Consider the following 22,975-nt stretch of genomic DNA (forward strand, 5'->3'; position numbering starts at 1 on the left):
CTTAGGGAGTTTTATATTCTTCAAGAAATTACAACTATAACACAATATGGTTCTGAAACGGTGAACTTTACTAAGTTCTAAAACGGTGAACTTTACTAAGAACCTTCAAGCATTGCAACCTGACGAAGTACTTTTCAGCTGATGAAGTATTTTTCAGTTGAGTTTGTCAAAATACTTCAGTTTTCCAGCTGGATCTGGGATTATCTGTTAAAAAAAAAAGCAAATTACTCACTTTAAAAAGACTGTCAATTTTTATTTAAGTATTATTGACATTCAATATTCTATTTGTTTCAGGTATATATCATTGTGATTTGTTATATTTTTATACATTATGAAATGATCCTAACAGGTCTGGTTCTCATCTGTCATCATACAAAGTTATTATGATATTGACTATATTCCTTATGCTGTACTTTTCATCTCTGTGATTTACTTTATATCTGGAACTTTGTACCTCTTAATTTCCATCTACTTTGCCCTCTCCTCAACCCACCTCCCCTCTGGCAACCACCAGTTTGTTCTTTATATTTCATTCTGTTTGGTTTTATCTGTTCATTTGTTTTGTTTTTTGAGTCCACATATAAGTGAAATCATGTAGTATTTGGTTTCCTCCGACTTACTTCACTTAGCGTAGTACCCTCTAGGAACATCCATGTTACAAACAGAGAGTTCAATCATTTTTATGGCTGAGTAATATTCCATTGTCAAAATATACCACATTCATTTATCCATTCATTTCTTTTTTAAATATTTTTAAAAGATTTATTTATTTATTTATGATAGAGAGAGAGAGAGAGAGAGGCAGAAACACAGGAGGAGGGAGAAGCAGGCTCCATGCCGGGAGCCCGACGCGGGACTCGATCCCGGGACTCCAGGATTGCGCCCTGGGCCAAAGGCAGGCGCTAAACCGCTGAGCCACCCAGGGATCCCCTATCCATTCATTTCTTTTTTTTTTTTTAAATTTATTTATGATAGGCACACAGTGAGAGAGAGAGAGAGGCAGAGACACAGGCAGAGGGAGAAGCAGGCTCCATGCACCGGGAGCCCGATGTGGGAATTGATCCCGGGTCTCCAGGATCGCGCCCTGGGCCAAAGCCAGGCGCTAAACCGCTGCGCCACCCAGGGATCCCCTATCCATTCATTTCTTGATGAACACTTAGGTTGGTTTCATATCTTGGCTATTATAAATAATACTACAGTGAACATAGGGGTGCGCATGTCTTCAAATTGATGTTTGCAAATTATTCATTTTATTTTATTTTATTTTATTTTATTTTAAGATTTTATTTATTTATTCATGAGAGACAGAGAGAGAGAGGCAGAGACACAGGCAGAGGGAGAAACAGGCTCCATGCAGGGAGCCTGACATGGGACTCGATTCTGGAACTCCAGGATCAGGCCCTGGGCTGAAGGCAGACGCTAAACCGCTGAGCCACCCGGGCTGCCCAAATTATTCATTTTAAAAGTCAAGGTACATCAGTAATAATCTGATATTAGTTGCCTGTCCCTTGACTAAATAAGATAAAGAGGATTTTTGTGTCCCAAATTATATATATATATGGGAAAACTGGATTTGTCCTACTCACTAATCTCATCTATCCCAAAAGGCATATTTGTTAATAAATTAACATCTGTATTCAAGCATCCCAAAATTTACTTACAGCTCTTCTTTTCGCCACCAGGCTTTCATGACATCTCCAGGTTTGATCTAATTAAGTCAAACACATTAAGAGAGCATGGCTACAGATGTTAATGTATTTTTAAAGTTATCTGCTGATAAGATGTCAGTATGCCACAACAACCTGAAGGTGGCAGTGTGTTCAGAGGGATCTTTTATTTTTATTTAATTAAAAATTGACATACAATATCATGTTAGTTTCAGGTGTATATCATAATGATTCAGTATTTATGTACATTATGAAATGTCACCACAATATATCTAGTCACCATCTGTCACCATATAAAGTTGTTACAATATTGTTGACTATATTCCCTGTGTTGTACTTTTATTTTTATTTTATTTTATTTTTATTTTTTCCCTGTGTTGTACTTTTAATCCCCATGACTTACTCATTTTATAATTGGAAGATTGTACCTCTTAAATCTCTTAATATATCTTGTCCATCCTCCCACCCCCATCCCCCTTTCCCCCCTTTGGCAACCATCAGCTCTCTGTATCTATGAGTCTGTTTCTGTTTTTTTTTTTTTAGGGTATATATATATATGTGAAATCATATAGTATTTGTCTTTCTCTGACTTATTTCACTCAGAATAATACCCTTTGAGTCTATCCATGTTGTTGCAGATGGTAAGATTTAATTCTTTTTATGGCTGAGAAATAGTTCATTGTATATATACTACATCTTTTTTATCCATTAAATGGATTTTTGGAAGTCCAGAATGCAACCTTTTAAACTCAAAGTGCAAAGTAAGAAAAATACTCAAATACATAAAGCGATATGTTCAATAACTATTTAGTGAATGAAGAAACAATCTGAAAGAAAAAAATGCTCCCTCCTTAACAGCACTACAGCCTTGGGTCTTTTTGAAATTTCCAATATGATTTGACCTCATACTATTTTGATAGTTATAGGTAAAGTACATCTGTCCCTATACATAAAAAGTAACCTATTGTAACGAGTTTACAATAGTTCTATATGAATTTTCTTCACATAATAAATATTACGTAATTTTTCAGGTATCACTTCAGGGAGTATTCGGTCTTGGCCAATTTATAATCTCTCTGCATTTAAATTCAATTTGTAAGTACTTAGGAGAATAATACGGCACTGTGTGCCAACAGTGTGCCAGGCATACGAGGATAACTGCACTAAAGTCCTTGCCTTTGAGACTTGTATAAGCATGTGGGGAACATGTGCGTGTATGTAAGTTGTCGACGCAATGCACAGCACAATATGATCATGTATGACACAGGCTGTGACTGGAGGCTGAGATGGCATCAAGGAAGGCCTCAGAGTGGCACTTAAGTTGATCTTGAAAGAGGAGTAGACTGGGTGTTATTCTGTATGTTGGTAAATTGAACGCCAATAAAAAATAAATTTATTATAAAAAAAAAGAAAGAGGAGTAGAATTTAGGGAAGGGGGGAAGATATTCCAGGCTAAAGGCCTGAGCAAAAGCACAAAGGTGTGAAGAAAAAGTAGGGCTTATTTTGGGGAAAAGTGAGTCATGGGATTTGGTGGGAACATGGAACGTGTGCGTGTGGCATGTGTGAATTGTAGGGAAGATGACCTGGGAGAGGTTGGTAGATACAAACAGTGCATAGGCTTGAAAGCTGTGCCAAGTACCTGGATTGTGTAGTGTGAGTTACTGAAGGGCTGCTAAAAGATCTGGTTTGGAGTATGATATGCACTAGAGAGGAGAGAAGCTGAGGTCAGGGCAACAAATCAGGAGGCCTGTGCTATAAACAGGAGAGAAGCCAGGGAGATGTATTTTCAAACTCCTCCAAACTAGCTACTCACCAGTCACCGAAGGTTCTACATTTCTGTTACTTCCCTGTATTCCCATTCCCCATGCCATGTGACACTAGTGTCCCTATTCCTGCCACATGGGCCCCCTTTATATTTCTTGAACATACTAAGCTGGTTCCTGGCTCAGGGCCTCACCCTTGGTTTTCTTTCTGCACTGCTCTATGCTTGCCTTGCTCCCTCTCTTCACTCACATTTCAACTTAAATGTCATCTTAGAAATCTTCCCTGGCCATTTAATCCCCCACCCCAGCTGCTATCCTACCAACTGTTTCTAAAAGCATTTGCCACAATCTAAAATTAGAATGTAACTCTGAGGGTAGGGACCTTGGTTGTGATATTCACTAATAAATACCATCTGCCTATCATAATAGTTTCAATAGTTGCCACATAGCAGATGCTCAAGAAATATCTGTTGAAAGAATGCCCATAGAAACAGAGTAGAATTGTGGTTGTCAGGGACTGAAGGTGGGGGAAATGGGAAGATGCCAAAGGGTATAAGCCTTTAGTTTTAAGATGAGTAAGTTATGAGGATGTCATATACAGCAGAGTGACTATCGTTAATACTGTTTTGTGTACTTGAAATTTGCTAAAAGAGTAGATCTTAAGTGTTCTTACAACACACAAAAGAATAGAACCATGGGAGGTGATGGGTTTGTTAATTAATCAGATGATGATGATCATTTTACAATGTATACATATGTTAAATTGTCACATTGTGTAGTTTAAATATCTACAATTCTATTTATTAGTTATACCTCAATAAAGCTGAGAATAAAAAAAGGAATGCCCAAACACAGTATGTGATTACATATGTGCGGTTTTTTTGGTGGGAGAATTCATGGTTTTTATCAGATTCTCATAGGGGTTTGTGGCCCCTCCAAAAGTTAATCAAGTGGATAGTTAACATGTTTTCTGAAACGTAAAATACTCCTCCTCTAACACCCTTCATAGTTAATTTGTACGTATTAGGAGTTCTTGCTGATCTCTTAGTACATGCATGTGATTGATGGGTGAGGTTATTCATTATTCACTGTTGGTTTTGCTACAGCTTCCAGGGAACATGCCCCCTACTTCAAAGATCTATCCAGAAATTCCTTCTAAGGCTTCTCAGGAGATACCTGCAGCTTCTGATTCATATTTCTATCTGGAAGCCTCACAATCAATAATTGTAAGCTAAGTTAATGACTCATGTACAATTTAAAGCACCTACCATTCAAAGTACCTTTAATGCCTACCTTCATATCTATCTTTGAGATCCATCACATCCATGTAGAGGTAAATAAATTTGTACTGTAATCTTAACTTTGACCCACAAAGGCAAAGTTGTTTTGCAAACCCATCAAAAACTGGTTCAAAAATCAGTGAAATAGGGCAGCCCCAGTGGTGCAGTGGTTTAGTGCCGCCTGCAACCTAGGGTGTGATCCTGGAGACCCTGGATCGAGTCCCACGTCAGGCTCTCTGCATGGTGCCTGCTTCTCCCTCTACCTGTGTCTCTGCCTCTATCTCTCTCTCTGTCTCTCTATGAATAAATAAATAATCTTTAAAAAATAATCAGTGAAATATTACTTTACCTAATCCCCAATCTGAGTTAGGTTACAGAGTGAATTTCTTCCTCTCATTGTCTATGATTAATGGTACTTTTTGTTGATTGGCTAAAGAAGAAAGTCTTAGGAGTCTGTATTTTTCTTTTATCCTAAGATGATTTCTTCCTTCAGTGCTCTAGTATTTGTCAGTTTCCTAACTACAGTTTGTATAGAACTGTTGATTTTTAGAAGATAAACATGTTATTTTAAAAAAGTTCAAGCAAGTTTCCCAATTGTATTTTGGCCAGAGACTACTTCTGGGATTGTCAATTATATAGCCTCCTTAAGTGAAAGGATATATCTGTTTCAATCTTCCTTCAAATGATAAGGAGAGAATCATTAGTTTCAATGTTAATTAAGCCAGATTTTCTCAAAAGTTTACTATATACAGAAAGGTTTTGCTTGTGACTATTTTCTTGGCTCACAATACAGGAAGAAATTCTGTACATGATCTCTAAGACCTCTGTCTTTATTATACTAGGTCTCCACTGTTCCCTTTGTGATTTCTTTTGATAGTATATTTCTCTGGATTCTTGGCTTTAAAATTCAGAGCATTAACTCTCAGATTCTGCTTTCTCCAGTTTGAGCTACTCTCTCTATGGTCCATGATTTCTGTCTAGTAATGTTTACTTCATTTATAAAATCAACATAGTTCTATTACAAAAAAAAGATTATTCAAAGGTTGGCATTTATGGGGCCCCAGCTATCCCACTGACAGAAAAATCAGTTTGACTTACAGTTTCGCTACCAGGTTTCCAACCAGCAGGGCAGACTGAAAGGAACAAAAATTGGCAAAAAGTTTAAGAACATGTTCAATTCTCTTCAGCCACTCTTGGCTTTTCTTTTTCCAAAATGAAACTGAAGAGAGCCTATAATAATGAGAACATTTCTAGGCCACAGGACACTTGATTAGTTTGCTTGCCTGCTTGCACCAAGGAATTCCAGTCACAGAGTTTATCAACAGGCAGCTAATCTATTTCCGTTTTTTTTTGCCAATTATATCTAGTTACATTTACAATATAAGAAACCGTTGAGTGTTTCTCTAGTAAATTATATCTAGTTACATTTACAATATAAGAAACCACGTTGAGTGTTTCTCTATTAAGTTGGAATATTTGGGAATCTGGTGAACTGAAAGATTGGAGCAAGGCAAAAATCTAGTAAAGTTGGAAGATTTGGGAATCTGGTGAACTGAAAGATTGGGGCAAGGCAAAAATCTCTGAATTTATACAAACTTCCAATATAAACTTACCTTCTGTTTTCTGTAGTATCTTGTATTGATGCCACAGTTTGCTGTTTGTCAATTAAGAGTTCAAAATTACTAAGAAAATGGCATTTCCCCTTTAGAATGCACCCTTACTCAGGGCCTGAGTTACACTTTTGAAAAGAATATATCACATATGTTCTATTTTAGCAAAATCTGACCTTTTCCATTTAGCTACTGCAAAAACTTGGGAATGAAAGGATGAATTGATCACTAGTATGAAACCAAACAGCTTTGAGGGAAAAAGCTAAGTCAAAAAATGTAAACATGAAAAAAAATTTAAAAAAATGTAAACATGCAAATAAAACCTACATTATGAAATACTGTCAGACTGGCATATTTTAAGTTTATAGGAACATAATTAAAAATTACAGTAGAAGAAACTTTTATCTATGGACTGTATAAAATGAGTATTTTTACATTTTATTCTGTAAGCAGGATATATTATCGATATTTTGTTTAAAGCACTTTAAATAATACTTGGATCTGCTAAAAAGACCAGGTAATAATTTGAAAATAATCAGAGGATTTTGAAATCATCCACATTAGTTTTTTTCCCACACTACTTTTTGACTAAGAAACCAAATTAATCGTGCTATCATTTCTCAAATGAAAAAATCAAAAGGCCAAGACAGAAGGAAAGGGTACCTTCTCCATGTCGGTCAGTATACTGGAATGCTTGAACCAAACGCAGTGTTTCATCCACTGATCTACCAACTGGGAGGTCATTCAGAGTAATCTGTCTTAGGATTCCTTTGTCATCAATAATGAAAAGACCTCTGTAAAACACAAGAGTGGTACAGGTGAGGTCATTTCATCTCAATTAAGACAAATATTAGTTAATCTGAATCACTGTGCCATCCACACAGAAGGATGTTATACAGAACCAACAACACATTACCTGTTTGGTGTGCACACATGCAAATACAACCCCCTGCCCAAACCCACTCTTACCTACTGTATAACTTGGGATTATCATTGTTAAATGGTAGCTTTAAAAATTTGTTTTTGTCTATGAAATGTACTGTTGTATTTCCATTTAATTCTTCACAAGTACTAGGTTTGGGATTTTAATGCACTGTAAATGAAATGATGAATCTATATAGCAAAGTCTACCTTTGGGTGAAGGAGTGATCCACCTTTCTTATCACTGGCTATTTAGAACATCTTTGTATTTCCTTTTTCAGAGGTGGAAAAGACAAAGTCACCAACATAAGCGAAGTTACCTTTCTCTTTAAATCTGTGTATTTACTCTATGGCCTAGGGAATAATGGAGCAGTTTAACTTAAAAGAGCTGCTATACTGAGATAGCATGGCAAGAGTTAAAGCAGACCAGAAAAAAACAAAAACTACCAAAGGACTTTACTGTTTTTATTTCAGTCAATATGGATTTCAACCTAACACTTGGTTTAGAAAAAGATCTCAGGTACTAGGGCTAATTGCTTATGAGAATTATAAATAATAATGAGATCTATTTTTAATAGAAATACATGGAATTACAAATCTATTACATGAAATTTTGTTTCATAATCACATTAAACATTATAAAGTGTTTTTGCTTATCCTACAAAATATTTCTTTAATGAGCACCATGATGTCTGAACTAACTAGAGCTCACTTTCCTTGGACTAGGTCAACTTGGCCAAACTTGGGCAAAACTGTAAACTATTACTCATATGGGTGTTCTTTGATGTAGCTACTTTTACCAGTAGAAAATGGTTGTTAATGCTGATGAAGTCTGTTCCGAAGTTAAGTGAGTCTGATTTGAAATTGTGAACTTACTTCTGTAACATACATCGTACCAACACACACCCTTGGGCACCTGGGTGGCTCAGTCGGTTAAGCAGTTGACTTTTGATTTCGGCTCAGGTCACGATCTCGGGGTTACATGGTTTTTACTTGGTTAATGTTCAGATAATTTGAAAGTTCATTTTAATTCTATTTTTTAAAGATTTTATTTATTCATGAGACACACATAGGGGGGGGGGGCAGAGACATAGGCAGAGGGAGAAGCAGGCTCCACGCAGGGAAGCCTGATGTGGGACTCAATCCCAGCACTCTGGGATCATACCCTGAGCCAAAGGCAGATGTTCAACTGCTGAGCCACCCAGGCGTCCCTAATTCGAAATTTTAAAATAGCTTCAGTCTTTTTAGTGGCATACTTCCTCTTTGGGAATTAACTTAGTAATAAATTTTATGAAAAGAGACTAGACATTAAAGACTTGGCAAGCACAAAAAAAGAAACTATTGGTAGTGACATATGATAAAATATGAATGAGCCTTGAAAACATTATGCTAAGTGAAAAGAGGCTGGTCATAAAAAAGCACATATTGTAGGATTCCATTTAAATGAAATGTCCAGAATCGGCAACCATAGAGACATAAAGGAGGTAAGTAGTGGGCCAGGGCCAGGGCAGGGGGATTGGGGGAAAGGGAGAGTAACTGCTAATGGGTATGGGGTTTCTTTTTAGAGTAATGAAAATGTTTTAAAATTGATTGTGGTGATGATTGCACAACTCTCTAGCTGTACTAGAAACCACTGAATTGTAGGCTTTATTTTTTATTTATTTTTAAAAAAGATTATTTATTTATTTATTCATAGACACACACACACACAAAAAGAGAGAGAGAGAGAGAGGCAGAGGGAGAAGCAGGCACCATGCAGGGAGCCTGATGTGGGACTCGATCCAGAGTCTCCAGGATCACGCCCTAGGCTGCAGGCGGCGCTAAACCGCTGTGCCACTGGGGCTGCCTGAATTGTAGGCTTTAAATGGGTGAGTTGTATGTAAATTATCTCAATAAAATTGTTATTAAAAAACATAGGCCTATAAAATACTGGTAGTTTCACATAAAACATTAAAAAAGAAATTATTAGCACTGCATTTTGATAATATAATAAAATTACAATTGTTTTAAGCTAAAGTTATCCTTTTTTCAAAGACTTCTATTGGCACTTCCTTAATTTTTCCCACTCCCCACAGCACAAGTTTGCTAAATAATATAATAATTGTACTTAGAAAAACCATTACTGGAGTCATTTTAGAGAAAAGGAGAAAGAAACAGGCAAGGAGTTTTGGTACCTGGCTTCAAGTGTAGGCTCTGTCATTAATTATGTAACTTTGGTTAAGTTCATGGAATTCTATGAAATTGTTTATCTGTAAAATGAAGGGTTGGTCAAAGAGCTCTAAATAATCTTCCAGCTCTAACAGTCTATGATACATAGTTTAAGTAGGGCACTCACCAATTATTTTAAACAGTATCTACAACATTTTTGCAAATAGAGCAAATAATATTTCTTGATCAAACCTTGTATCTTCTAACTCCCCTTTAGGGAGGATTACAAATATATTTGGATTTGTCCTAATACAAAACCACCGAAAGGTACCTAAGAGTATGGCCTGAGTCCTCCAGATATACGCCATAGTCCTTTGAGATTTGATGGGTCAGATCCGAAAGAAGTGGAATCTTTATTGGCCCAAGTCCTCCTTGTCGTCGAGGGGTATTAATCCTATAACAAACAAAATATTTACCAAATGTAGTATTTGGTACTACAGAGTGAAGTAAATGTATGTATCCAAACAGCGTTCTTCATCTCCATATACAAACATATGAATGAACACACACAACACACATGTTCTTTCTCTAACAAAAACAGGCTAATATACATTCTATCTTTTGCCTTTACTCCAGACTTAATACATTCATTTCCTTTAAACAATAAATGTGGAGATACATACGTTTTTAATGTACTGACACACTATATTTTACTAATCTCTATTGCTAGACATTTAAATTATTTCCATTTTTCTCTTGCTTTTATCAACCTTGCTGGAAACATCTATGTATTCTCAACTTTGCATCCTTATTTGATTAATTCCTACAAAAGAAATTGATGGATCAAAGGATATGCACTGTCATAAGCATAACCTTAAAAGTGTGATAAGACAAAGCCTTGAGATAACAGAGATAATGCAACTGGGTGATATTTTAATATTCTGAGACAAAGGAATGCAAAGTCCACCTGAAGCATCGAAGGAAGTTAGTTACAATCTCAGACACTTAAATCTTCAGATTTAAGTATTCTTTTACTTGAAACCAGGGAATGTGGGTGTCCTAAGGGGAAGGCACTGACACTGCAGCTAGCAAAAGGGAAATACACTCCAGATGTCTGCAGCCCCAGTTCTGACATCCAAACAGAAATTTCTGGTTGAGATGAAACCTATTTAGCTCAGAATGCATCCCCCCAAATTGCTTGAGAAACCAACTGCAAATTATTTGGGAGGACATAACTTTTTCATGAGTGGATTTAAGTTGTAATCCTACAAAGGTTTAGAAATACTATAGAAGTGACAAAGCAAACCAATTTAAAAAATGTAGAATTAGGGGATCCCTGGGTGGATCAGCGGTTGAGCACCTGCCTTCAGCCCAGGGCCTGATCCTGGAGACCCGGGATCGAGTCCCGCATCGGGCTCCCTGTGTGGAGCCTGCTTCTCCCTCTGCCTGTGTCTCTGCCCTCCCCCCCCACCCCACCCCGCCGTGTATCTCATAAATAAAATCTTTGGAAAAAAAAATGTAGAATTATAATGTGAAATTTTATTAAGTTTATAAATAGTAAAGAAACATTTTTAAAGGACTTAAGGCATACCATATTTGTCTATTAGATTTGCAAGAATTACTTAAGTAAGTCTTGGAAGTTTTATCTGGAAATGAAGATACTTAAAGGAAATCAAATATATTAAATATACAACTGCATTTAAAAATACTTGAGAGAATTACTAAGGGAATATAAATTACATTGTAGCTCCTGCACCAATTAAAATTTTAGTTATATATGCCTATATATAACTATAAATGGAGAAAAAGTTGTTCTGAATTTGTTACTTGAATGAAATGAGTATTAATCTTTAAAGCAAAGATAATTCTGAACCATCTTCATTGTGTATAAAATCTTGTGCACAGAATTATGGACATGAAAAGTTCACATTGACACATACATTTCTGATTTTGAACATACTGCCTAATTACTCTCCAGAAATGCTCAACCAACTGTATATGTGAGAGGACCATTTCTTCACATCTTTGTCATCACTGGATAAATATTTCAATATTTGAAATCTTGGCCAATCAGGAAAAAAGTGGCATCTCTTGTCATTTTAATTTGCAGTTCTTTGCAATTAATCAGGCAAAACATCTTTTCATGTTTGAGTTAAAAAAGTTTTAGAAATTAAGAAAATCAGTGTTTCTTGAAAAATAATTATAAAACCTATTGTGAAAAAAAGTAAAAAAAAAAACTATTGTGAGTTTGACTTAATACTAGATAACTATGTAACAGAGAAATGAAATTTTAAAGAATATTTTTCCCTCCAGACTAAGGCTACCAATTTATCATAATAAAGTAATCATATAACTCAGTGGTGTTTCCTATGGAGGTCTTTTGTACTGAGCTTTTTTTCCCTGATTTGGAAATGTCCTATAAAATCCTTAAGCATTTTTTCTTAACTTTATTGAACTGGCAGCTCTCAGATAGATCTATTCCCGAACTATCTGATAACCACATTCCAGGGTGCTTAGCTGGCTCAGCTGGTAGAGCATGCAAGTCTTAACCTCGGTCACGAGTTCAAGCCCCACATTGGGTGTGAAGTCTACTTAAAATAAAATTAAAAAAAAAACACATTATATTCCTATCACACTGAGAGTTGTCTGCCTATAATTGAAAGTAAATCCATTCTTTTTCCTACAAATCTTAGTGTAAGATACTGACCAGGCCAAATGGGTAAACTGTGAATCAACAGAGCATGCTACCACTTCAGTGTTTATCGATTTGAATTCTTCAATTCTATCACCAAAGGCGATGATTTCAGTTGGACACACAAAGGTGCTGAAAGTTAAAAAGAAAATTCAGTATTCTCAAAATATACATATACCTAAAGTTTCAAATGACTTAGTTTTACAAACACCATTAGTATATAAAAATGCATATTAAGAACAATTTTATATATTAACATTGTCAAGATACATCTTTCTAAAAGATTATTTGATCAAATATCATTTTACTAAAAATGTATATTACAAAGTTCCTAATTATATCTCAGTAAATGTTATTTTTATAACTTAATGGATCCTTGCTCAACCAATGTTCCCTTCTCCCTTATGGCAGAAACTTGTCTCATTTATTAGCTTTTATTTAATAATGCTTTGTATTTATATGGTGCTTTATAGCTTTCAAAGGATCTATACAGATTTTACATCATTCCACTATGTTTTTTTATATTCCTATACCACTTCTGTGGGCTAGATGCACTGAGCTTTATTTCAGAGATGAGAAAATGCTCTTCCATCCCCCTCCCTTCCTTAATAAGGTCCTCTTCTACCTTGTCTCCCAGTCTTGTTGTCAGAAAGGCATGTTTAGAGAATATTACCTTAGGGTAGTATTTTCCAAACTATGGTAGGGACTCTTTAGCCAGTTTATGGAGTTCTAACTAATGTTTTAAAAAAGTGGAATAGAAAACGAGAATACTTTACATATAGTAAGAGTGAGTTATGAAACATGTATGTATACACAAGTGCATATCTGTGGGTATGTGTTTAGGAGTGATACTGAAAACATTCAACAACCTTAACTCAAAGTTGGCTTTAGTTCTCTGGAGGTTTCTGAAAGGGACCAGGTGGGAGGGGCATCTTGGTGAAGAGGTTAGGAAGGTGGCTATTTACCATTTGGTATGTAAGTGTTTCAGTATTTTAATGAGCACAGCTGAACTGGTGCTTAGACTGAATGTTACCCTGTATATATATGTAAGTGTATTGGGCAGCAATGAGAAATGAATTTTGTACTATGTACAGGTTGTGGTCAAGAAAGTAAGAACACAGACTTAGAGGACAAATTCCTACTGCAGTCTAATACAGGCTTTTCAAATGTTTCAGTTGTTCAAATGTAGGCAGACAGTTCTAATCTAGATTATATTCCTGGAAACCTAAGCCATGATATATGTATTTTTTAATATTTTCCCAAAGGTAGGAATGGTCATCCCTGCCTTCCTTCTTCTTATTCCGACAAATGCTACTTAGATATATACTTATCCAACCTCTTAGTGAAGACAGAGAAAAAATTCTGGCAAAAAACTAAAGGGCTATGTTTTTGAGTTTTGTGCTTGCACACTGTGGCAAATGCCTCAGAATTCTTCCTTTCTAACTAGGCCCAACCTGGTATCACATGGAAACAGAAAGAAGCAGTCTTGTGCTTGCCCCAGGAAGCCATTGGTGACATCATGCTTTAGATATGTCTTATTTGTTATGGAGTTTTAAGTTAACACTGGGAGAAATAGATATTTGTCTACTATGTTAGACTAATTTCAAAACTCACATTTAGCGTCCTATATATTTAACAGATGTGTTAACTTTTTGGTTTTATAACAAGATGAATTTAGAAGGCCTATCATTTTTATATATTAAAATTTCTACTTCTGGTTTCTATTAGAAGTTAAGTTACATCATACATTTTAGCTAGTCAGGCCACAGTACAAGCTGATTAGAAAGAAGTTCTTACTAATTTAAAAGATTATGTATTATCCAGATTTATGACTTGGTTTACTTTCAATGAACTACTTTTTCTGAGAATTTTTCCTATTTGGATTAGAGTAAGGGTGAGCAAACTTCAGCCCACAGGCCAAATCCAGTCTATCTTATTTTTTGTAAATAAACTTTCAATAGAAAACAATACTCATTCATTTATGTATAGTCTATGGCTATTTTTGTGTTATAATGGCAAAGTTGAGTAGCTGCAATAGAGATCACAAGGCAAAAAAAATTTATTATGTGGCCCTGTACAGGAAAAGTTTGCTGACTTCTGGCCTAGAGATAATTTATACAGATGAGCTTAAGTATATCCTCCCTGCAAGTTTAAGGTTTTATTTACACATTTCTAGATTAGTCCTAATGGAAAAAAGACCTTAATATACAGTGGCAATATAGAAGATATTTCTACTTTTTATAATCAAAAATATATTCAAATAGAAAAAAGATAAAAGTCTGGATAAGTCTGCTACCTTTTCATTTTCATGGAATTTGAAAAAGATTCCAGATAAAATTATATCCTCGATAAGACTAAAGCTGCAAGAGTATTTGAGTCAACTTTTTTATCTATAGTGTTTCACTGTCAAAGTTAAAGAGAAAATTTTCCCAATAACCATAATTTATATTAATAGGCATTATTTCTTAAGCATATGCAGTATTTTTAGGAAAATGTTCAAACCATAGGAAAGCAACAGATGCAGTAAAGAATAAAAATGATAAAACCAGAGTTAAATGGCATCATCACTGTAGAGGGCTAATTTTCTAGTTAACATTATACATTAACATTACACATAAACAGATTTGTGGCAGAAGTCTTGCTATTAAATGCTTTCTAAAATATTATTCATTTTCTTGCCTTAATAGGTATAGCTTACTATAATTGTAGCTTTCTTTGATGATTGTATTATATAACACAATCATTTAGATTTAAGTATAAAGTATTGGGATCATGGGTTTTGGTTCTGAAATATATGGTAGATGTTATCTTCTTGGAAAAAATTCATCTTAGCTTGACTTTTAAGAACCAAGAGCTAGGGGCACCTGGGTGGCTCAGTGGTTGAGCATCTGCCTTTGGCTCAGGTTGTGGTCCTGGGGTCCTATGCTTGAGTCCCACATCAGGCTCCCCACGGGAAGCCTGCCTCTCCCTCTGCCTATGTCTGCCTCTCTCTGTGTCTCTCATAAATAAATGAATAAAATCTTTAAAAAGAAAGAACAGCTAAATAAAAATTTCTACTTAATGTTCTTGAATAATGATTGATAATGACTGATGATTCATGACCTGTACATGTATTACTTACAAATCAAGGGGGTAGAAGAAAAAAACCAGGTATTTCCCACGATAATCAGTCAACTTGAGCTCCTTGAATTCTCCATTTATCACAGCTGTTCCTTCCCAATAAGGCGCTGGCTTGGAAACTAAGAAAAATATATAATATTCTAAAACACTGAGAAAATTGGTTGCAAGACAGAAAGACATCTTTAGGCAATCACTAAAAATCAAGGATCCTAAATCTTTGGATCTCTTTAGCAGTCTGGTGAATCTTACAGACTTTTTCTAAAGATAGTGTTATTGAATGCATAAAACAAAATATATAGAATTAGAAAGGAAACCAATTATATTGAAATATAACTATCAAAATAATAGAAAACAAACTGGTGATATAGTAATATATATACCCTTTTATAAACACTTTAAAATCGCAAGATCTATGGGGCACCTGGGTCGCTGAGTTGAGTGCCCAACTGTTGACTGTTGATTTCAGCTCAGGTCAGTATCTTGGGAGTGGGGTGGGGGTGAGATGGGAGCCCTCCCCCGCCCACTCATGCTCTGCCCTCAGCACAGTCTGCTTGTCCCTCTCCCTGACCCTCCCTTGGCTCGCCATGCCCATGTGCACACACGCACTCTCATAAATAAATTAAATAAGTAAATAATAAATAAATAAATAATAAATAAATAAAATATTTAAAAGTGCAAGATCTAATAGTGGTCTAATAACTGTCCAAGATAGTGATCAGTAAATTTTGTTTCATAATTTTGTGCCAAATTATGTGGCATAAAGATATCTGTGATTCCCTTGGCAACAGGTACAAGCAAGGACTTCTGAAGCTAGTGTGATTTGTTGCTGATGTTCATAATGGAAGAAAATGCTACATTTCAGTTGGAGGTTAATGAAAATAAAGACTGTTTTTCTGTTTAGGCTCACAGACTCCCTACATTCCATCCCTGCACTAAAGTCTACTTGGTCCTTCACTATAAGCCCCTCCAAGCTAATCAACTTCCTACAGTTCGAATACTTAAGATTTTCCTTTTTCTAATGGTAGTCTCCTAGATGTACTCATTTAAATGTTTGTCCAGTTTCTCACATACACAAAGACAACCTGCTGCACACTCAAGGAGTGGGAATCTGCAAATGTCAGGTGAGAAGTTTAAAATCCCAGAGCATGGGATTATTTTCCCAGAGTTCTGAAAGAAGAGACCCCCTTGAATAGGTTTCAAGTGACCTGATGGAAACTGAATAGTTCATGCTGCTCTCTTGTAAGGGCACACTGTAATTCTAGCCAACACGCTTTCATAATAATGTACCTTGATCCTTTGTTAACACATTCACAGGGCACTTAAACCTTCAGAACCATTACATACATTGAAGTCAGTACTTGACTCCAAGTTTGACTAATGTTCCTAGAAAGTAAGGCTTATAATAGCCAGCATTTTTGATCACTCTGAAAATAAAGACAAATTTAAAATGAATTTCTCTGTGAAGTTAATATATAACATATGATTATTTATCTTGAGCCAGTAGCCTACCTCATATAAGTATGCTGATCTAATTAGGTAAAGGCCAGGAGGGAGAATTGGATAGAAGGGAACTGAACTGCATATGTTTTATATACATTACTGAGAATGCTATTCAAGTGTGAGGTTATAATTGTAATGATCTGTTAAAATGATACTCCTTAATGATTTCTGCATATAGGGAAAACCAAATCTGAAAAATAATTTTTTTCCAGAAAGTTCTGATTTTGGAAATTCTGGGTTTTGGACTTAAGAACTGCAGTGTTCTAACAGTTTTTTGGTGGTGTCGTTAGGGTTTTCAATATATAGTATCATGTCATCTGCAAATAGTTCAAGTTTTGTTCAAAGAAAAAAATTCATCAATTTGTAAGGCAAAAAAGACAGTGAGTACTTTATTAAGATCTATAAATGGAATTCCCAAAGCAACCCGTTGCATCTGTTAAGAAATAAAAACTGTCCCAAATATAAATAGCAGAGTTAACAAAGATTCTGGCAAATGCAGAGCAGTGAAGAAGAATGTTTAAATCCCTTTTTCCCATACCCATTCCCCTCATCAGTTTAACTACTGCTAACGTTCTGATGTCTTTCCTTCCATTATTTTTTAAACACACAAATTTGGATCATGTTGCACTTGTTTTTAAAGAGAATGTTTTAATGAGAACTCAGTAATATATGGAACTGTTAAATCACTGTATTGTACATCTGAAACTAATAGAACACTCTATGTTAACTACACTGGAATTAAAAATAAAAAAGGGAGGGAGCAGTAATTCATGAACAGTTTTTCATGTTACTAAAATTTACTTAAGATTATTTAAAGTTTAATGGCTCTATAATATTCCATCTTACGAATAAAAGTCCTCATATCTATAATTCTAGATAAGCCTACATGTGACACAGAAATGTGGCAGATATCTAAACTTTGAAAAGGTTTGCTACTAAAGGGAAGTCTATTATTACTACTTTTTTGTTTCCATGAGCAGACTTGGATGGGCTTTGTTTCTTATGGGAAATTGTGATGCCAGTAAATATTTAATTGGATGCCATATTTCAAAATATCTTCCCAAGCCAAATAAAAGCAATGGGACTTGGAAATACTATTATTTTAAAAGTGCAAGACTGGCTCTTTAAAAACAAAAATATGAAAGTAACTTCCAGTTAACTTTCAGTAGGAAAGAACTGCAAATGTGTTAGGGGGCAAAACAGTGTTCCTCATTTATAGCTCCCACTTCATCCTAAGTTGTAACATCCCATTTAACAATGAGGATTCATAATTGTGAAGCATTACTTTTGTTACTGAATACAGGCATGGAACTGAACCAAATACATATCTACAGAATGCCAAATGATCCGTAGGAAAAGTTATTATTTAAAAGTAAGCAAGAGATAGTCTTTATCCTTTAGCCTCTGGCCACTTCTTTTTGGCCAATCTTAACATCCAGATGCAGTAGGCCACAGCTTTCTCATTATCCCCTCTGACGTGTCCTTCCTGAAAGTGGCCATTAGCTGTGTACACTGGAGAGAAATGCAAATAACCGAAAGCCAAATTGGCAGGACACAAATTTGCTGCAAGGTTTATCATCAACCCAAATGCATTACTTCCACTTTTTTCCCCCAATTTTCCTACAAGGAGCCTCCAAAGTACACCCTATAACAAGTTATTCATTTTTGAGAAACAAAGAATACCAACTAACTATGGCTTTGGGGAAGGTGGCTTTTAACTGTCTTTATAAGACGCAACAACAACAACAACAAAAAAAAAAAAAAAAAGGAAAAACGAAAGGTTTGCCCTCCTGAGAATTTTGGTTAGCTACTTTTCTGTTTAATTAAACTTTCTGTGAACCATTATTCAACTTTTCAATGTATTCTTCCCTGAAGTAGTACTTGAAAATAGACGCGATGTGCTGCAGGCACTTTTTGATGTTGAGGAAGTGTTTCAGTTTGCACAACATCCTGATGCCTAAAAACCAGGGGCCAGGACCACCCTCTTTAACCTCATCTGCGGCTTTGAGGTAACCACTACTTCTTCCAAAATCTGATTCGCGGAACCCGTCCGTTTCTTCACAGCCGGAATCCGTCTCCATCCCTTTACCTCCGCCCCCCAGGCAGGCCCGCCCAGGGACCTGAGGCCGTCCAAAGGGTGCCGCCCAAGCCAGGCCCCCAGGTACTACCAGGGTACACGTGTGTCGGGCCCTCTTCACCTCCCGCCTCCCTTTGCCACCCCCCCCAACCTCCCTTCCTCTTGGCGGGACACCACCTACTCTTGGCCTTGCTGTGGTGCAGGGAGTGGTCGGCGGGCGAAGCCCGGGACGCCTCCCCTGGGTACACTTGTCCACCCGCGTAGAAGTGGCACTCCTCTTGGCGGGTTCGGGGCCTCTCTTCTGCCTCCTGGCCTCGCAGAGCTCCAGTTGGCAGCAAGAAGAGCAGCAGTGGCAGCAGCAGCAGTCTTCGGCTCCGGCCAGAGGCCGGAGTCGTCGCGGCTAGCGGCGCCGGCGGCGCCTCCATGACCACGCGAGTGCAAACACACGTCTCTTGGCGCGAGCGCGACTTCTCCCGCCGCCAGGGAGCTACAACCGCGCGCCTGAAGCCCGCGTGAGCCAGGGCACCGCCTCGCGAGACCTGCTCCGCCCCCACTCCGCCTCGCCCCCCTCCCGGTTCCCTGCTCCACCCACCCCTCCCCTCCGCCACGTGGGCTCCAGCCCCGCCTGCTCGCCCCCAGCCGGAGTTTGCGCCTGCGCCCTGAGCGGCCCGGGGCCGGAGTTTAGCCCAACTCTGTGAACCCAAGCCTACCGGTGGCCTTGCGCGAGTGGTCGGATGCGCTTCATTGCACTTTTAGATGCTCTTCCACGCCTAGCTCTGCCACAAAGTCTCGCCAGCGTGCACCACCCGCAAAGTGAAACTAACCTTTCTGCCTTTGGGTGGCTTGAGTTTTGTACTTCTAACAGTTACTCGGTTTTTCCTTGAAGAGATGTGTGTGAAAAGTGCCGTGACTACTTGTTCAAGCTGCAGCCCTTTTAAGTCCCCGGGAAACTTGGAGAAGAAAGGTCCAACCATTTACCCCTCTCAAGCAGGCAAGAGAAAACTGGCAATTTGGTAACTTAAGCCTGTCTCAAAGGTGTTTTTTGTTTGTTTTTATTATTTTATTTTTTTTCATTTGTTTTTATTGAAGTTTGATTTGCCAACATAGAGTGTAACACCCAGTGCGCATCCCGTCAAGTGCCCTCCTCAGTGTTTGTTTTTAAGACTCGAAAAGTTACTAGAAAAACGGATTTTGTCCCAGCACAGCGCTGTTCCGTCTTGTGGTAATTACCCCATCACATTGGCAGCCCTTACGCCCCATAGGATCCCTTCTATCTTCCTGGGAGCTCTTGTCATCTTTCTGAATCCCGCAGAAGCCACCCTGTTTCCTCCTTTACACTGCCAGCTCCCTGGGATTGAAATGGCTGCGTAATTCATCTTTGTTTCCCAAGGCACCTGGCACTCCGTGAGCATTTGCTTGTGTAATGGCTTGATGTTCTAAATGACACCTAATGTCCCCAACAGCTTGTCTTAGCTTCCAGAGGCTTTCACATATTGCATCCTTGCTCCTTGTGTCAGCCCTTTGAAGGCGATGGGAAAGCTGATATTTTCAAACTCAGCCCTTAGCCCATTCCAGCCCATTATACACCTTGGAAGAATCTGAGGGGAATAGAGCTGAGGGCCCTTGGCACCCTCTTTTGCTCCCTCAGGCCGCGAGCTCCTCCCCCTCCCCACGGGGTTTGCGCCTGCGCTCTGGGGCCCACCCGGTCGCCATTGCTCCCTGATGACAGAAGACCCTTTGTGGCGTAACGGGGTGTCCCGTTCACCCTTCCAGGCCTCTCTCGTCTACAAAGCTTCGCTGGAAATGGCCTCCGGTTGCTGACTGATTACTGGTCTTCTGCACTCAACACTGTTTTGGATCCTCTCAGCCTTCAGTGCCCACTTCTCCCCCAAAGCCTCGCCGCCACATGCCATCCTGCCTCCCCACCAAAACTTGAAACAAACCGTTCTGCCTTATTGTGGCCTGCATTTTATACCTTTAACATTTACTCTCCATTTCCTTAGGGTGAGTGAGTGAGCAGCGATGACTCCCCTCTCCTGCTGTATCCCTTTTAAGCCCTGGGAAAACTTGGAGAAAAAAGGTCTAACCTGAAAAGCCATACCTGGAGACCATTTATTCTCTTCTAGTGAGAAAGGAACTCTTCCAGCAGGAAAGTCAGTTTGGTGACTTAAGACTGTCTCAAGGTGTACATAAGTTTTAAAAATTAAGACTTGGTAAGTTCCCAGAGAACCCCTTCTCCCAGCACAGAGCTGTTCCATCTTCTGACAATTAACCCCATCACACACCCATTTGCCAGCATGGCAGGTGAGAATTCAGGGGAGAGGGGCGCACATCAGGGGCCACCGGCAGGCAGCCCTTCTGCGCCTCTGCCCCGCGGGGCTCACCACCCCTCCGCCCCCGCCATCTTTTTATCTTCCCCTGACTTCTTGTCATCTTTGTTAATTCTGCAGAAGCCATCCTAACTGCCTTTCTTCTAGGAGACAGCTCTCTGGGGTTGAAATCAATGTGTAATTCATCTTTGTTTCCCTAGGCACCTGGCAGTCTGGGAACATTTGCTATTGTAAGCACCTGATTTTCAAAATGACACCTAATGTTCCCAACAGCCTGTCTTAGCTTCCAGTTGCTTTCACAAATCATGTCCTTGCCCCTTGTGACAGTCCTTTGGGTTAATAGGAAACCTGCTGTTTTAGACTCCTCCCTCACGCCAGGCCTGCCCATTATATGCTCTGGTTTTTGTTTCCTGACACCTCTTTCCTGTGGGCAAAGGAGGAAAATATGAAGCTACCTCCCTTTTCTAAGGTGAGGGGAAGCTTGTCCTTACCCATAACATTGTCTGTCAGCTCTTCACTTTCCGGGGGCACGTAGACAGGAGTTCTCTGACGAGGTACTTCCCGTTGTTCAAATTCTTCTCCTTCCCGGGCTTCCTGTTGTTCCACATGGAAGGGGAGTGGGGTTCGACAGGTTCGAGTCCCGGGGATTCGGTTCAGGCCTATGCCCCGAGGTCGGCTTCGGTGATCCATGCTGACTGCTGGACAAACAGCCACCAAGTCTCAGTGGCTAAGGCTAAGTCCTAGGCTGGGCCTCTAAGTATGAGAACTGGGAGAGGAGGCTTGAGGAGAGTATTACTTCCTGAAACCTCTGTTCTAGGCTGAGCTGAGGTGCCCCAGTTGGCAGCAGGGGCTGCCCATCAGGTGGGCCTCAGTGAACCTCCTGCCCACTGGAGAGAGTGGCCAGGTCGGCCAGCTCTCAGGCACAAACTGCGGTCCCCTTACTTCCACTGGAACCCCTTGGCAGCTGACATTCTGACTGGCAGTTGTTCTGAATCCTTCTGTCCAATGATATCCCCTGAGCACCTGCCTCTTGCAGGCAGACATTGTGTTGTCATAGGGGCAGTCACAAGGGAGCTGGAGGTGGAGGCCCTGCCCCCAAGGCACTGACCATCCAGCTAGAGTCAGCTGCCCATATTAATAATACAAAGTTATTGGGCACAGAGAGGGTGGTTCTATATATAGGATGTGTCTCAGAAACACCTGGGGATGTTAAAAACATTCAAGTGTACCAACTAAGCCCTAGAAATGATTATTTAAGAGATGTTTTGAAAAGGGGTCCTAGGCATCTATGGCTTCACAAATAGTGTCTGGTTAAGAACCGCCATTGATGGAGGGTTAAGAGCACAGGTTGTAGAGTCAGCTGTGTCTAGGTCGCAGTCTGAACTCTGCCACCTGTTGATCTTGGCCTTGGGAAACCCTGTTTAATCTCTGAGCCTGAGTTGTCACCTGTAGATGGAAGGCATTAATACCTTCCCCATGTCATGAAAGTGATAGGACATGAGTTTCATGATATAAATGTAAAACCTAACTTGGAATGTGGGCCAGACCAGGGACTCCTGGTGTATATGATGGGAGAAATGCTTTGTAACTTCTGAGGCTTGGTCATGAAAAGGATGGTTTCTACCTTGCACTGAGATGACTCATTCTGGTGGAAGACTTTCTTTCTTTTCTTTTTTTTAAGATTTTATTTATTTATTCATGAGAGATGGAGAGAGAAAAAGAGAGAGAGAGAGAGAGAGAGAGAGGCACAGAGACACAGGCAGAGGGAGAAGCAGGCTCCACATAGGAAGCCCAATTCGGGACTTGATCCTGGGACTCTGGGATCATGCCCTGAGCCAAAGGCAGACGCCCAACCACTGAGCCACCC

General features: G+C 38.8%; 1 protein-coding gene across 6 annotated transcripts; it reads right to left on the reverse strand.

The window, feature by feature from the left end:
* Positions 1 to 47: 47 nt before the first annotated feature.
* Positions 48 to 22,158, reverse strand: PRDX4 (peroxiredoxin 4). 6 transcript variants are annotated; one of them, XM_072815605.1, is made up of 9 exons: positions 21,600 to 22,158; positions 15,203 to 15,320; positions 12,097 to 12,213; positions 9,721 to 9,843; positions 6,984 to 7,114; positions 6,324 to 6,364; positions 5,809 to 5,843; positions 1,662 to 1,708; positions 48 to 204 (listed from the first exon to the last, which is right to left on the reverse strand). In XM_072815605.1, the coding sequence occupies exons 1-8, from the start codon at positions 21,796 to 21,798 to the stop codon at positions 1,687 to 1,689; spliced, it is 786 nt and encodes a 261-aa protein (XP_072671706.1). In that variant the 5' UTR covers positions 21,799 to 22,158; the 3' UTR covers positions 48 to 204; positions 1,662 to 1,686. The 6 variants fall into 6 exon arrangements, with proteins under 6 accessions (XP_072671706.1, XP_072671702.1, XP_072671704.1 ...); XM_072815601.1 differs by lacking the exon at positions 21,600 to 22,158 and adding an exon at positions 18,960 to 19,307; XM_072815603.1 differs by lacking the exons at positions 6,324 to 6,364; positions 21,600 to 22,158 and adding an exon at positions 18,960 to 19,307.
* Between the last annotated feature and the right edge of the window lie 817 nt (positions 22,159 to 22,975).

Source organism: Canis lupus, chromosome X (genome assembly GCF_048164855.1).
Source record: "Canis lupus baileyi chromosome X, mCanLup2.hap1, whole genome shotgun sequence".
NCBI lineage: Eukaryota > Metazoa > Chordata > Mammalia > Carnivora > Canidae > Canis > Canis lupus.